Genomic DNA, 12158 nt, shown 5'->3' with positions numbered 1-12158 from the left:
GCAACATGCAGTGAGCGCTACCTGAGCTGAGGCCTGTGGTTCAAGTTGGTCGTGAGGACATACTTGATGCAGAACTGATTCAGTTGTATATTGTCTTCACTGTATGCTGAGAGTGAAAGAAACAAACTAGGTATAGAAAATTCTGAGCTACCACAGAGCACTTCCCACTAAGCCAGCTCATCAGGAACCTCCGTCAGCCCTTCTCCTTGCATTTGGGTCTTCCTTTAGAAGAACTGTCTTAACAGGAAGGGCAAGTCAAACTTCTGAAACCATTGTTTATTTTAGACCTTTCTGCTGAGAAAAGGCTGTTCAGGGGTTTTGTAGAAATCTCCATACTCTCCCGACACTCACACTATATCTGTGATTGGCTCAAAAACAGGCTTTGGGAACCAGCGCAAGTGGTGAGTGTTAACCTTGCAGTCCTTCCATGGGGACTTGGTTCTCCAGCCGTTTTCCACCCTCCACCCGTATGGCAGAGGCAGTGATCAGCCACAGGCACTTGCTTTGCCAACTTTCTTATTTGTGTGCTTGCCAGGCTTTGCATTTCACATGCAATAAACCATCTTGCATTTATGGGAAGTACATAGGTACAGTCAACTGAGATCTTCGATTATAAGGCCATTTCATAACAGTGGTTTACCTCTTTGGATAAGGAGGTCACCTACGGAAAGTGTGTTTTGCCTGAGCCCCAGAAGCTTCTTCGTGTCAATCAAAGTCTTCAGGAAGGTTAACTATGCAAGATAAACTACAGACAAGAAATTATCACATCAGAATAGTGTTGAGTTTCTTTTGTCATATATTCTTCCCTTTTCACCTTATTATAGCATCTGTGAACCTGTCATTTGAATGAGATAAAAATCCCTATACAGATTACTGGAAGATGGCAGCATGAGTAGTTCAGAGGAAATCTCCTCCCCAAAACATATATATTTACGAAAACACAATAAATACAACTATTCCTAAAAGAGACACCAGTGGATGCAGTACAACAGCCAGGATATATCTACATCTTCAAGAACTCAGCATCACATGAAGGGGGTAAGATACAAGCCACGGCCAGGCAGGACCCGAACGCTGCCCCACCCCAAAACCCAGTGAGAAGAAAGGAGTCAGAACGGGGAGGGAGTGAAAGCCAAGGACTGCTAAAAAACCAGCTCTAGAAATACGGACCCAGAATGCAGACACAAGGTGCACGGGGTGCTGGATATTAGAGAAACAGAAAAGCAAAACCTGTGGGCAGGTCCCCGCAACCAGCGCCCCTGAGACAAAAGAAAAGCGAGTGCTTTCTGCCAGTCTTAAAGAGACAGAAACCCCATAGCTGGACGAAGTTGTCCTGGCAGCTGGGAATACCGGGGAAACTTAGGCGCCCTAAACGGAGGCAGTGCAGCTCTGAAGCCCCTCATGGCACTAAGCACCCTGCCAGTCATTCCCCCAACTGGCGCGGACCCCGACACACGGGCCCAGCAGCAAGAGAGTAGCCACACGCGCTGGGGTGCAACCAAACATCCCGGGCGCAGCTCGCGTGCACTGGCGGCAGTGAAGCCAGAGGAACCCATAGAAGCCTGCATAGAAAAGCCCCACGCGCACCTGCAGCGGAGCCAGAGGGAGCAGGTGCACTCCCTGCAGCCGATCAGAATCCCAGCCCAACACACAGCCGCCCGGGCCAGACCCAAAGGCCACTGCTGCCACACAGCTGCCCAGCAGGGTCGCCGCTAGCACGGAGGAGCGCACCTGGCATGCCTGCCACTTCCTGCAGGGCTCCGCGCTGCTCTGACAGACACCCCACCCACAGCAGCTTAGGGGACTAACCTGGTGGCTGCTCCAGGAGTACAGGTAACTATCGCAGGCAGCGGAGAAGGGCAGGGCATCCAGCAAGCAGGAAAGGACTTTCTTCTCCCAGCTGACGCACCCACAACCTGCCTACAGCCACTGCTATCACCATGAAAAGGCAAAAAAATCTGGTGCAGTCCAAGATAGTTACACCTGAGAAAGGATCTGCAGAGGCAGACCTAACCAGTCTCCCTGAAAAAAAATTCAAAATAAAAATCATTAACATGCTGACAGAGCTGCAGAGAAATATGCAAGAGCTAAGGGATGAAGTCCGGAGGGAGATTACAGACGTCCAGAGGGAGATTACAGAAGTGAAACAAACTCTGGAAGGATTTATAAGCAGAATGGATAAGATGCAAGAGGTCATTGATGGAATAGAAATCAGACAACAGGAACGCATAGAAGCTGATGCAGAGAGATAAAAGGATCTCCAGGAATTAAACAATATTAAGAGAACTGTGTGACCAATCTAAAAGGAACAATATCCGCATTATAGGGGTACCAGAGGAAGAAGAGAGAGAAAAAGGGATAGAAAGTGTCCTTGAAGAAATACTTGCTGAGAACTTCCCCAAACTGGGGGAGGAAATAGTTGCTCAGAGTACGGAGGCACACACAATTCCCGAGAGATGGGAACCAAAGAGGACAACACCAAGACACATAATAATTAAAATGGCAAAGATCGAGGACAAGGACAGAGTATTAAAGGCAGCCAGAGAGAGTAAAAAGGTCACCTACAAAGGAAAACCCATCAGGCTATCATCAGACTTCTCAACAGAAACCTTACAGGCCAGAAGAGAATGGCATGATATATTTAATGCAATGAAACAGAAGGGCCTTGAACCAAGGATACTGTATCCAGCATGATTATCATTTAAATATGAAGGAGGGATTAAACAATTCCCAGACAAGCAAAAGTTGAGGGAATTTCCTTCCCACAAACCACCTCTAAAGGGTATCTCAGAGGGACTGCTCTAGATGGGAGCACTCCTAAAAAGAGCACAGAACAAAACACCCAACATATGAAGAATGGAGGAGGAGGAAAAAGAAGGGAAAGAAATAATCATCAGACTGTGTTTTTAACAGCTCAATAAGCGAGTGAGGTCAGACAGTAAGGTAGTAAACAAGCTAACCTAGAACCTTTGGTAACCACAAATCTAAAGCCTGCAATGGCAATAAGTACATATCTTTCAATAATCACCCTAAATGTAAATGGACTGAATGCACCAATCAAAAGACACAGAGTAATAGAATGGTTAAAAAAGCAAAACCCATCTATATGCTGCTTACAAGAGACTCACCTCAAACCCAAAGACATGCACAGATTAAAAGTCAAGGGATGGAGAAAGATATTCCATGCAAACAACAGAGAGAAAAAAGCAGGTGTTGCAATACTAGTATCAGACAAAATAGACTTCTAAATGAAGAAAGTAATGAGAGATAAAGAAGGACATTACATAATGATAAAGGGCTCAGTCCAACAAGAGGATATAACCATTATAAACATATATGCACCCAATACAGGAGCACCAAGATGTGTGAAACAAATACTAACAGAATTAAAGGAGAAAATAGAATGCAATGCATTCATTTTGGGAGACTTTAACATACGACTCACTCCAAAGGACAGATCCACCAGACAGAAAATAAGTAAAGACACAGAGGCACTGAACAACACACTAGAACAGATGGACCTAATAGACATCTACAGAACTCTACACCCAAAAGCAACAGGATACACATTCTTCAGATGTGTACATTCTCCAGAATAGACCACATACTAGGCCACAAAAAGAACCTCAGTAAATTCCAAAAGATTGAAATCCTACCAACCAACTTTTCAGACCACAAAGGTATAAAACTAGAAATAAATTGTACAAAGAAAGTAAAAAGGCTCACAAACACATGGAGGCTTAACAACATGCTCCTAGGATAATCAATGGATCAATGACCAAACTAAAATGGAGATCCAGTAATATATGGAAACAAATGACAACAACAGCACAAAGCCCCAACTTCTATGGGACGCAGCAAAAGCAGTCTTAAGAGGAAAGTATATAGCAAACCAGGCATATTTAAAGAAGGAAGAACAATCCCAAATGAATAGTCTAATGTCATAGTTATCGAAATTGGAAAAAGAAGAACAAATGAGGCCTAAGGTCAGCAGACGGAGGGATATAATAAAGATCAGAGAAAAAATAAATAAAATTGAGAGGAATAAAACAATAGAAAAAATCAATGAAACCAAGAGCTGGTTCCTCAAGAAAATAAACAAAATAGATAAGCCTCTAGCCAGACTTATTAAGAGAAAAAGATAGTCAACACACATCAACAGAATCATAAACGAGAAAGGAAAAATCACGACCAACCCCACAGAAATACAAAGAATTATTAGAGAATACTATGAAAACTTATATGCTAACAAACTGGAAAACCTAGGAGAAATGGACAACTTCCTGAAAAAATACAACCTTCCAAGAATCACCCAGAAAGAAACAAAATCTAAACAGACCAGTTACCAGCAATGAAATTAAAGAGGTAATCAAAAAACTACCCAAGAACAAAACCCCCGGGCCAGATGGATTTACCTCGGAATTTTATCATACATACAGAGAAGACATAACACCCATTCTCCTTAAAGTTTTCCAAAAAATAGAAGAGGAGGGAATACTCCCAAACTCATTCTATGAAGCCAACATCACCCGAATACCAAAACCAGGCAAAGACCCCACCAAAAAAGAAAATTACAGACCAATAACCCTGATGACCGTAGATGCAAAAATACTCAACAAAATATTAGCAAACCGAATTCAAAAATACATCAAGAGGATCATACACCATGACCAAGTGGGATTCAATCCAGGGATGCAAGGATGGTACAACATTCGAAAATCCATCAACATCATCCACCACATCAACAAAAAGAAGGACAAAAACCACATGATCATCTCCATAGATGCTGAAAAAACATTCAACAAAATTCAACATCCATTCATGGTAAAAACTCTCAACAAAATGGGCATAGAGGGCAAGTACCTCAACATAATAAAGGCCATGTATGATAAACCCACAGGTAACATCATACTGAACAGCAAGAGGCTGAAACCGTTTCCTGTGAGATCAGGCACAAGACAGGGATGCCCACTCTCCCCACTGTTATTCAACGTGGTACTGGACGTCCTAGCCACGGCAATCAGACAGAACAAAGAAATACAAGAAATCCAGATTGGTAAAGAAGAAGTCAAACTGTCACTATTTGAAGATGACATGATATTGTACATAAAAAACCCTAAAGACTCCACTGCGAAACTATTATAACTACTATCGGAATTCAGCAAAGTTGCAGGATACAAAATTAACACACAGAAATCTGTAGCTTTCCTATACACTAACAATGAACTAATAGAAAGAGAAATCGGGAAAGCAATTCCATTCACAATAGCATCAAAAAGAATAAAATACCTAGGAATAAACCTAACCAAGGAAGTGAAAGACATATACCCTGAAAACTACAAGACACTCTTAAGAGAAATTAAAGAGGTCACTAACAAATGGAAACTCATCCCATGCTCGTGGCTAGGAAGAATTAATATCATCAAAATGGCCATCCTGCCCAAAGCAATATACAGATTTGATGCAATTCCTATCAAATTACCAACAGCATTCTTCAATGAACTGAAACAAATAGTCCAAAAATTCATATGGAACCGTCAAAGACCCTGAATAGCCAAAGCAATCCTGAGAAGGAAGAATAAAGCAGGGGGGAATCTTGCTTCCCAACGTCAAGCTCTACTACAAAGCCACAGTAATCAAGACAGTTTGGTACTGGCACAAGAACAGAGCCACAGACCAGCGGAACAGAATAGAGACTTCAGACATTAACCCAAACATATATGGTCAATTAATATACAATAATGGAGCCATGGACATACAATGGGGAAATGTCAGTCTCTTCAACAGATGGTGCTGGCAATACTGGACAGCTACGTGTAAGAGAATGAAACTGGATCACTGTCTAACCCCATACACAAAAGTAAATTCGAAATGGATCAAAGACCTGAATGTAAGTCATGAAACCTTAAAACTCTTAGAAAAAAATATAGGCAGAAATCTCATGGACATAAACATGAGTGACTTCTTCATGAACATATCTCCCGGACAAGGGAAACAAAGGCCAAAATGAACAAGTGGGACTATATCAAGCTAAGAAGCTTCTGTACAGCAAAATATATAAAGAGCTCACATGCCTCAACAAACAAAAAGCAAATAATCCAGTTAAAAAATGGACAGAGGAGCTGAATAGACAGTTCTCTAAAGAAGAAATCCAGATGGCCAACAGGCACATGAAAAGATGCTCCACATCACTAATCATCAGAGAAATGCAAATTAAAACCACAATGAGATATCACCTCACACCAGTAAGGATCACCATCATCGAAAAGACAAACAACAACAAATGTTGGCAAAGTTGTGGAGAAAGGGGAACCCTCCTACAATGCTGGTGGGAATGTAAACTAGTTCAACCATTCTGGAAAGCAGTATGGAGGTTCCTCAGAATGCTCAAAATAGAAATACCATTTGACCTAGGAATTCCTCTTCTAGGAATTTACCCTAAGAATGCAGCACTCCAGTTTGAAAAAGATGCACCCCTATGTTTATCACTGCACTATTTACAATAGCCAAGATATGGAAGCAACCTAAATGTCCATCAGTAGATGAATGGATAAAGAAGATGTGGTACGTATACACAATGGAATATTATGCAGCTGTAAGAAAAAAACAGATCCTACCAGTCGCAACAACGTGGATGGAGCTAGAGGGTATTATGCTCAGTGAAATAAGCCAGGCAGAGAAAGACAAGTACCAAATGATTTCACTCATATGTGGAGTATAAGAACAAAGGAAAACTGAAGGAACAAAACAGCAGCAGAATCACAGAACCCAAGAATGGACTAATAGTTACCAAAGAGAAAGGAACTGGGGAGGATGGGTGGGAAGGGAGGGATAAATGCGGGGGGAAAAGAAAGAGGGCATTAGGATTAGCAGGTATAGTGTGGGGGTGGCACCGAGAGGGCTGTGCAACACAGGGAAGACAAGTAGTGATTTTACAGCATCTTACTACGCAGATGGACAGTGACTGTGAAGGGGGGTGTGGGAGGGACTTGTTGAAGGGGGAACCTAGTAAACATAATGTTCTTTCTGTAATTGTAGATTATTGATACCAAAATAAAAAAAAAATCCCTGTACATTGAGACCGTGAAAGTGATGTAGAATCCAGGACAGTTAAAATCAAGTCTATATATACATGTAAATAAATATTTAACCAAAAATAAAGTTCTCAGTTACTTTACCAGAAAACTGAGCTTATTCAGGAGCAGGAGAGAATTGTAATTCAGGACAAACAAGCTATGTCAAATGTTCAGGCAAGTCAAGAACAATGCGCAGCATAGCTCTTTTATAAAGGAAGAGGGTAGGGGCACTGTTCTAAGCAAAAAGTCTATTGAAGGAAACTAGGAGTCACGTGTTGTGGCTGCTTATTGGCTGAGTTTTAATGGTCTCCCATTGGCTGAGCTGTTACCTGAGGAAGAAACCTTCATTCTTCCTTTTGGTGGGGGTGGGTCTGCAAATGACCAGGAGCAGTGAGCAGGAGAGCTCCGCCTGCAGGCCTCTGAGGCCATGTCAGTGAGGTTTCCCTGTGGCCATGTTCGCTCTATGTATGTGTGTTTTTAAAACAAAACAAAGGTTGACTGTCTCCTTGAGTCATGTGAAGTAACTATAGTCAGACCCTCCTAAGCAGATTGCAGTACAACAACAAACAGACCTCAAAATTAGATTTCTTGGTTAAGTCCCTGTGATTCTGTATTACATCATTAAATAAGCATTTTGCATTCTTTTTCTTAAATCCCTGCCCAGTGCATTACTTGTCATGCGTTGACTGTGCCCTGCAGGGTTGATTCTCAGTGCCGGCTCCAAAACAGAGTGCTCCGGCTGGGCCCAGCAGGGCATGTGGGAGGAGGGGCAACTCCAGGGGAAATGCATGCTGCATCCCTGCTGGGGCCTCCGTGTTCAGACGGAGTTCAACCACCTTGGTTGGAGTTTGAGGGATGGATTTTGGGGGTGGGTCTTCTCTGCCTGCCTCCCATCCTATTCATGTCAGTGTCAACTCTTCTTTTCAGGCAAATGAAATGTTGCTCAGTGGGCGGAAGCTGACCGCACAGGAGGCGTGTGGCAAAGGCCTGGTCTCGCAGGTGTTCTGGCCCGGGACCTTCACCCAGGAAGTCATGGTTCGCATTAAGGAGCTTGCCTCATGTAATCCCGTTGTACGTGGAACTCATTTTCTTGCATATGTTTAGTGTCCCCTTTTCTTGCAGAGAGCCCACACACTGAACACACTTCCAGCATCCTGCCCCCTGCTCGCAGCTCAGCCTCATCCTGGAAAGGCTAATGGGAGCTGTGCTGTGTGTCAGGCCCCCGACCTGCTCATCTTCCCTTTGTAAATGCCCCAGAATTAAAGGAATGCATTGCAATCTGAGATTTACTGATTTTAAAATGTCCTCTAAAAGTGTTTCAAAACAACATATATATAGTTCTTTACTGTTTTCAGTGCCCTTTCATATAATCATGTTTCTCTTCCCCTACCCCCCACACCAAACCTAAGTTTTTGTTTGAATGTGCAGAATAATATTCAGTCTTCAAACAAAATTGTGTTCAGCAAATTATAGGGTGAAATATTAACTGATTAACTCCCATCTAAACTATCCCACACATAACAACCCTCATTATTAAAATTAAATTCTGGTCAGTAAATCCCCTCCACAGGCCTCTCAGAGGTTGCATTGAGCATCCCAAAAGTTGATGTCCAGGTCAGGGGTGCACACTTGCCAAGGCAACAGCGTGGGGCCGAGGCTGGTCCTGAAGGAAGAGGGTGGAGGTGGAGGTGGCACAGTTCTCCCTGGTCACAGCCTAACGGGTATTTTGAGGCTGAGCATTTGTCCAGTGTCTAGTGTGAAATGTACTTCATTTATTAGGCCTGATGTGAATCATGAAAAGATGTCTGGTAGCCATTTTATTGACAGGCAAATACTGCAGTTGGGTAACTGGTGTTCATAATTTTGGGGGTGAAATGGAGCCAGTGCTTCCAGACACACCACCTAACTGCTGCTGTCTGTCCAGGTGCTTGAGGAGTCCAAATCCCTCGTGCGCTGCAACATGAAGATGGAGTTGGAGCAGGCCAATGAGAGGGAGTGTGAAGTCCTGAAGAAGATCTGGGGCTCCGCTCAAGGGATGGACTCCATGTTGAAATACCTACAGAGGAAAATCGATGAGTTTTGATTGGCAGGCTTCCTGTGGTGACGCTGGAGTTGTAGAGCAGGACATCTGGGCGCCACGGTGCCCTGCTCCGTCCTCTCAGCCTGAACCAAGTTCACTCTTAGTTCACTCTTGGAAGCAGGACTTGAAACATCCAAGTTATTTATTATCAAGGAGTTTTTAAGTACTGTAACTTCAAAATAAGTAACTACAAAGCTCCTTTATCCAAATGTCATTATTTTATACTTAATACACCTACAAGTGTAGAAGTACAATGGCGAGCTCTAGACTGCTCTTTGAAGCTCTAATTTTTGTTATCTTTAGCTAGTACTGTATAAAAAAGAAAAGTGTGTTTTGCTGTTTTTGGTTTTGGGTGGCAGAGAAGTCTGTAATGTTCGTTTTCCTTATTTTTCCTTCTGTAACACAGAATCTAAAGAGGCTGTTAGCCAGCCTCACCTCCCCTGTCCCAAACAGAGATTCAGAAGATCTTTGTCTCCAGAAAGGTACAAATACCTCAGAGATGGGAAATTCTAAATCAAAAGTAAAACTTACTTTTTAGGATAAGTCTTTGATGAAAAACCCACTGACGAACGTACTCCCAAATTAAAGAACCCTGAGGGTTCACACTGAAAAATCAATTGATTCTTCCTTCTTTTTTAATAAGTCTGGTTCTTACCCAGTTAACATGAAACCACTGCTTGTCTTGAAGAAAGCTTGTTTTGATGTATTAGAGAATCAGTCAGCTGAAGTATGAATATGAGTATCTAAGTTAGTCTTAGTGGGTTTTAAATAGTTTTTCTGACCTTTTTGAAAAATGACTACATAAGTGCTTCTTGTTCCTGGGCGAGAAATATTACTTTATATACATACAGTTTTGGTTTTCTATTTGCAGATATTGATGTACTACACCAAAAAAAGTATTTTTATGTTTATAAAGTGTAATTTTTAGTTTCACTTAGAATATATTTTATTTAATAAGTTAAAATTCTTTTGGCACACTATTAAATGCAGAAATTCCTTTTTAAAAAAAAGAACTACCTTATATTCGACATTCAATGTTCCTGGTCTCAGACACTTTCATGTCTGCACGATACACTGATTACAGTGTAGCGTTCACGAGGGCCCTGTGTAAACAGACATTCACATTCCTTTCAGGAGTGGGGACTGATTCCTGATTACAGACGCCTGTTGTTAGGCTTCTGAGCTTGCAATCATATTGAATGTATGAAGAATGAAATAAAATCAAAACCTTATTTTTGTACAGTTTTGAAGTTTATACTTAGAACCGACCACCTCCCAGCCATGTGGAGAGCTGTACAGTATGTAAATCTGCCTTTACCTTGGATTGGTTGGTGCAGTATTTTTGCATCCGTGGGACCTACTTTTTCGTTCAGTAGTTTGAACTATATATAAACTGTACAATCTGTAAAGTTTTTATAGAATAAATATTCAGCTGTGAAAACTGGTTAAATAAAACTAATATTTCTTAACACACTTGAAATGTTTCTCTGATAATTCTAAAGTTTCTCACGTTTTTTATCTTTGTGAAATGGGCACATGGACATGAAACTTGTGTACAGTGTAAAGAATAAGGAGCACCTGTGTGACGACACCAAGGGAGGAACTAGAATGACAAACATTCCCCAGGTCGCATCTGCCTGCCCCTGCCCCGGCGACCACGTCCACAACTTTGTGTCGGTCTTCTTCCCTTTCAAAGATGCATATTCCTAAGATATGTTACCGAGTTCTGCCTGTTTTTGAACTTCATCTCATACCACATGTGAGCATCTGTAACTTCTTTAATTCAGTATTAAGCAAGTTTAAGAGGTGTTTTTTAATCTGCGTATGTATAGTATAGTTGTAACTCACTCCTCCACCCAGACCTGCAATGCAGATATTTTCATCCCTGTCTTAATAGGCAAGGAACCTGAAATGTAAAACACTTCACGTAGGGGTAGGACCAGGCTTCCAGCCCAGGTCAGTGCAGCAAAACCAATATTTTAGCAACTACTCCATAATGTCTGTTTTCTAGAGTTTACAAATAGGGAGCTAATTTAGTGGGTTTTCCTCAAATTAGGGGTCTGATCCCATCATCCTGGACTTAGCATTCTCCAAGCCATGTGGGCCACTTCCTCTCCTCTGAAGTAAAACTCAACCATCTTTCCATTTCTGGTTCACGAATCCTACCATCCTAGGAGGAAGGGGTGACAGTGTTGGTGAGGGTCTCAGCAGGAAATGCAATCTCTCAGATTGGTGGAAGTCTAAATTCAGCTTCAGAGGGGAATTCGACAACATCAAGTATTAAAACCCTGGACCCAGCCCCTCCATTTATAAGGATCATGTTACACCATATATGAGAATAAAGATATATATGCAGTTGGATTCTCCTCAGGGTGTTCCTAACAGTGAAAAGGTGGAAACAATGTAAATGTTTGTTAGTAGGATCTGGGTTCAATAATTATGCCATGGCCACACAGCTGTTGAAAAAAAAATGAAATATTTATATATCTTAGGTGAGAAAAGCATGTTAAGAAACAGCTTAAATCAAAAATACCCATTGATGCTTTTAAAAGCTTAAAAGGACCTGTGCAAAAAAATATCTACTTACCAAATCCTCTTTGCTGGGGCTTCCTGGCTCCTGGATTCAAACCTGCTCAGCCCCTGGGAAGCACAAGTAGAGGGCTGGAGAGTGGGCACCACTCCCCTCTCAGGCCTGGGACCAGGGCCGCCCCCTCCTGGCCTGGGTCTCTCACAGCAGCGATGACAGCCGGCTCTTGCACTGCGGTATATGCACTACGCGCTGCTCTAAATACAACATGTGCTAGCTTGTGATGTGTCCTGAGGGTACTCATTTTTAAGAACATATACCAGTAATGGATAATCACTATAAAATGAGAGCTCTCAAAAGAATCATGGTGGGCTGATTTAGTTTCTGATATCCCTGGCAAGACAAGAAATAAGAAGGACCCTGACTTTGGAAGACCTTTGAGGGAAGTGCATGCCCACCGTGTAAGGGGAGGTAA

General features: G+C 42.2%; 1 protein-coding gene across 6 annotated transcripts in view; it reads left to right on the top strand.

The window, feature by feature from the left end:
- The window catches only part of CDYL (chromodomain Y like), a 286736-nt gene extending 276107 nt beyond the window's left edge, over positions 1 to 10629 (top strand). For all 6 annotated transcript variants that reach the window (XM_073224642.1, XM_073224643.1, XM_073224641.1 and 3 more), the window contains 2 exons: positions 8004 to 8147; positions 9001 to 10629. In XM_073224642.1, coding sequence (XP_073080743.1) covers positions 8004 to 8147; positions 9001 to 9159 — 303 coding nt within the window. In that variant the 3' untranslated portion in view covers positions 9160 to 10629. The remainder of the gene's footprint in view (positions 1 to 8003; positions 8148 to 9000) is intronic.
- Positions 10630 to 12158: the final 1529 nt, after the last annotated feature.

The sequence above is a fragment of the Manis javanica genome, chromosome 16 (genome assembly GCF_040802235.1).
Source record: "Manis javanica isolate MJ-LG chromosome 16, MJ_LKY, whole genome shotgun sequence".
Taxonomy (NCBI): domain Eukaryota; kingdom Metazoa; phylum Chordata; class Mammalia; order Pholidota; family Manidae; genus Manis; species Manis javanica.
This window is presented reverse-complemented; position numbering and strand designations above follow the sequence as displayed.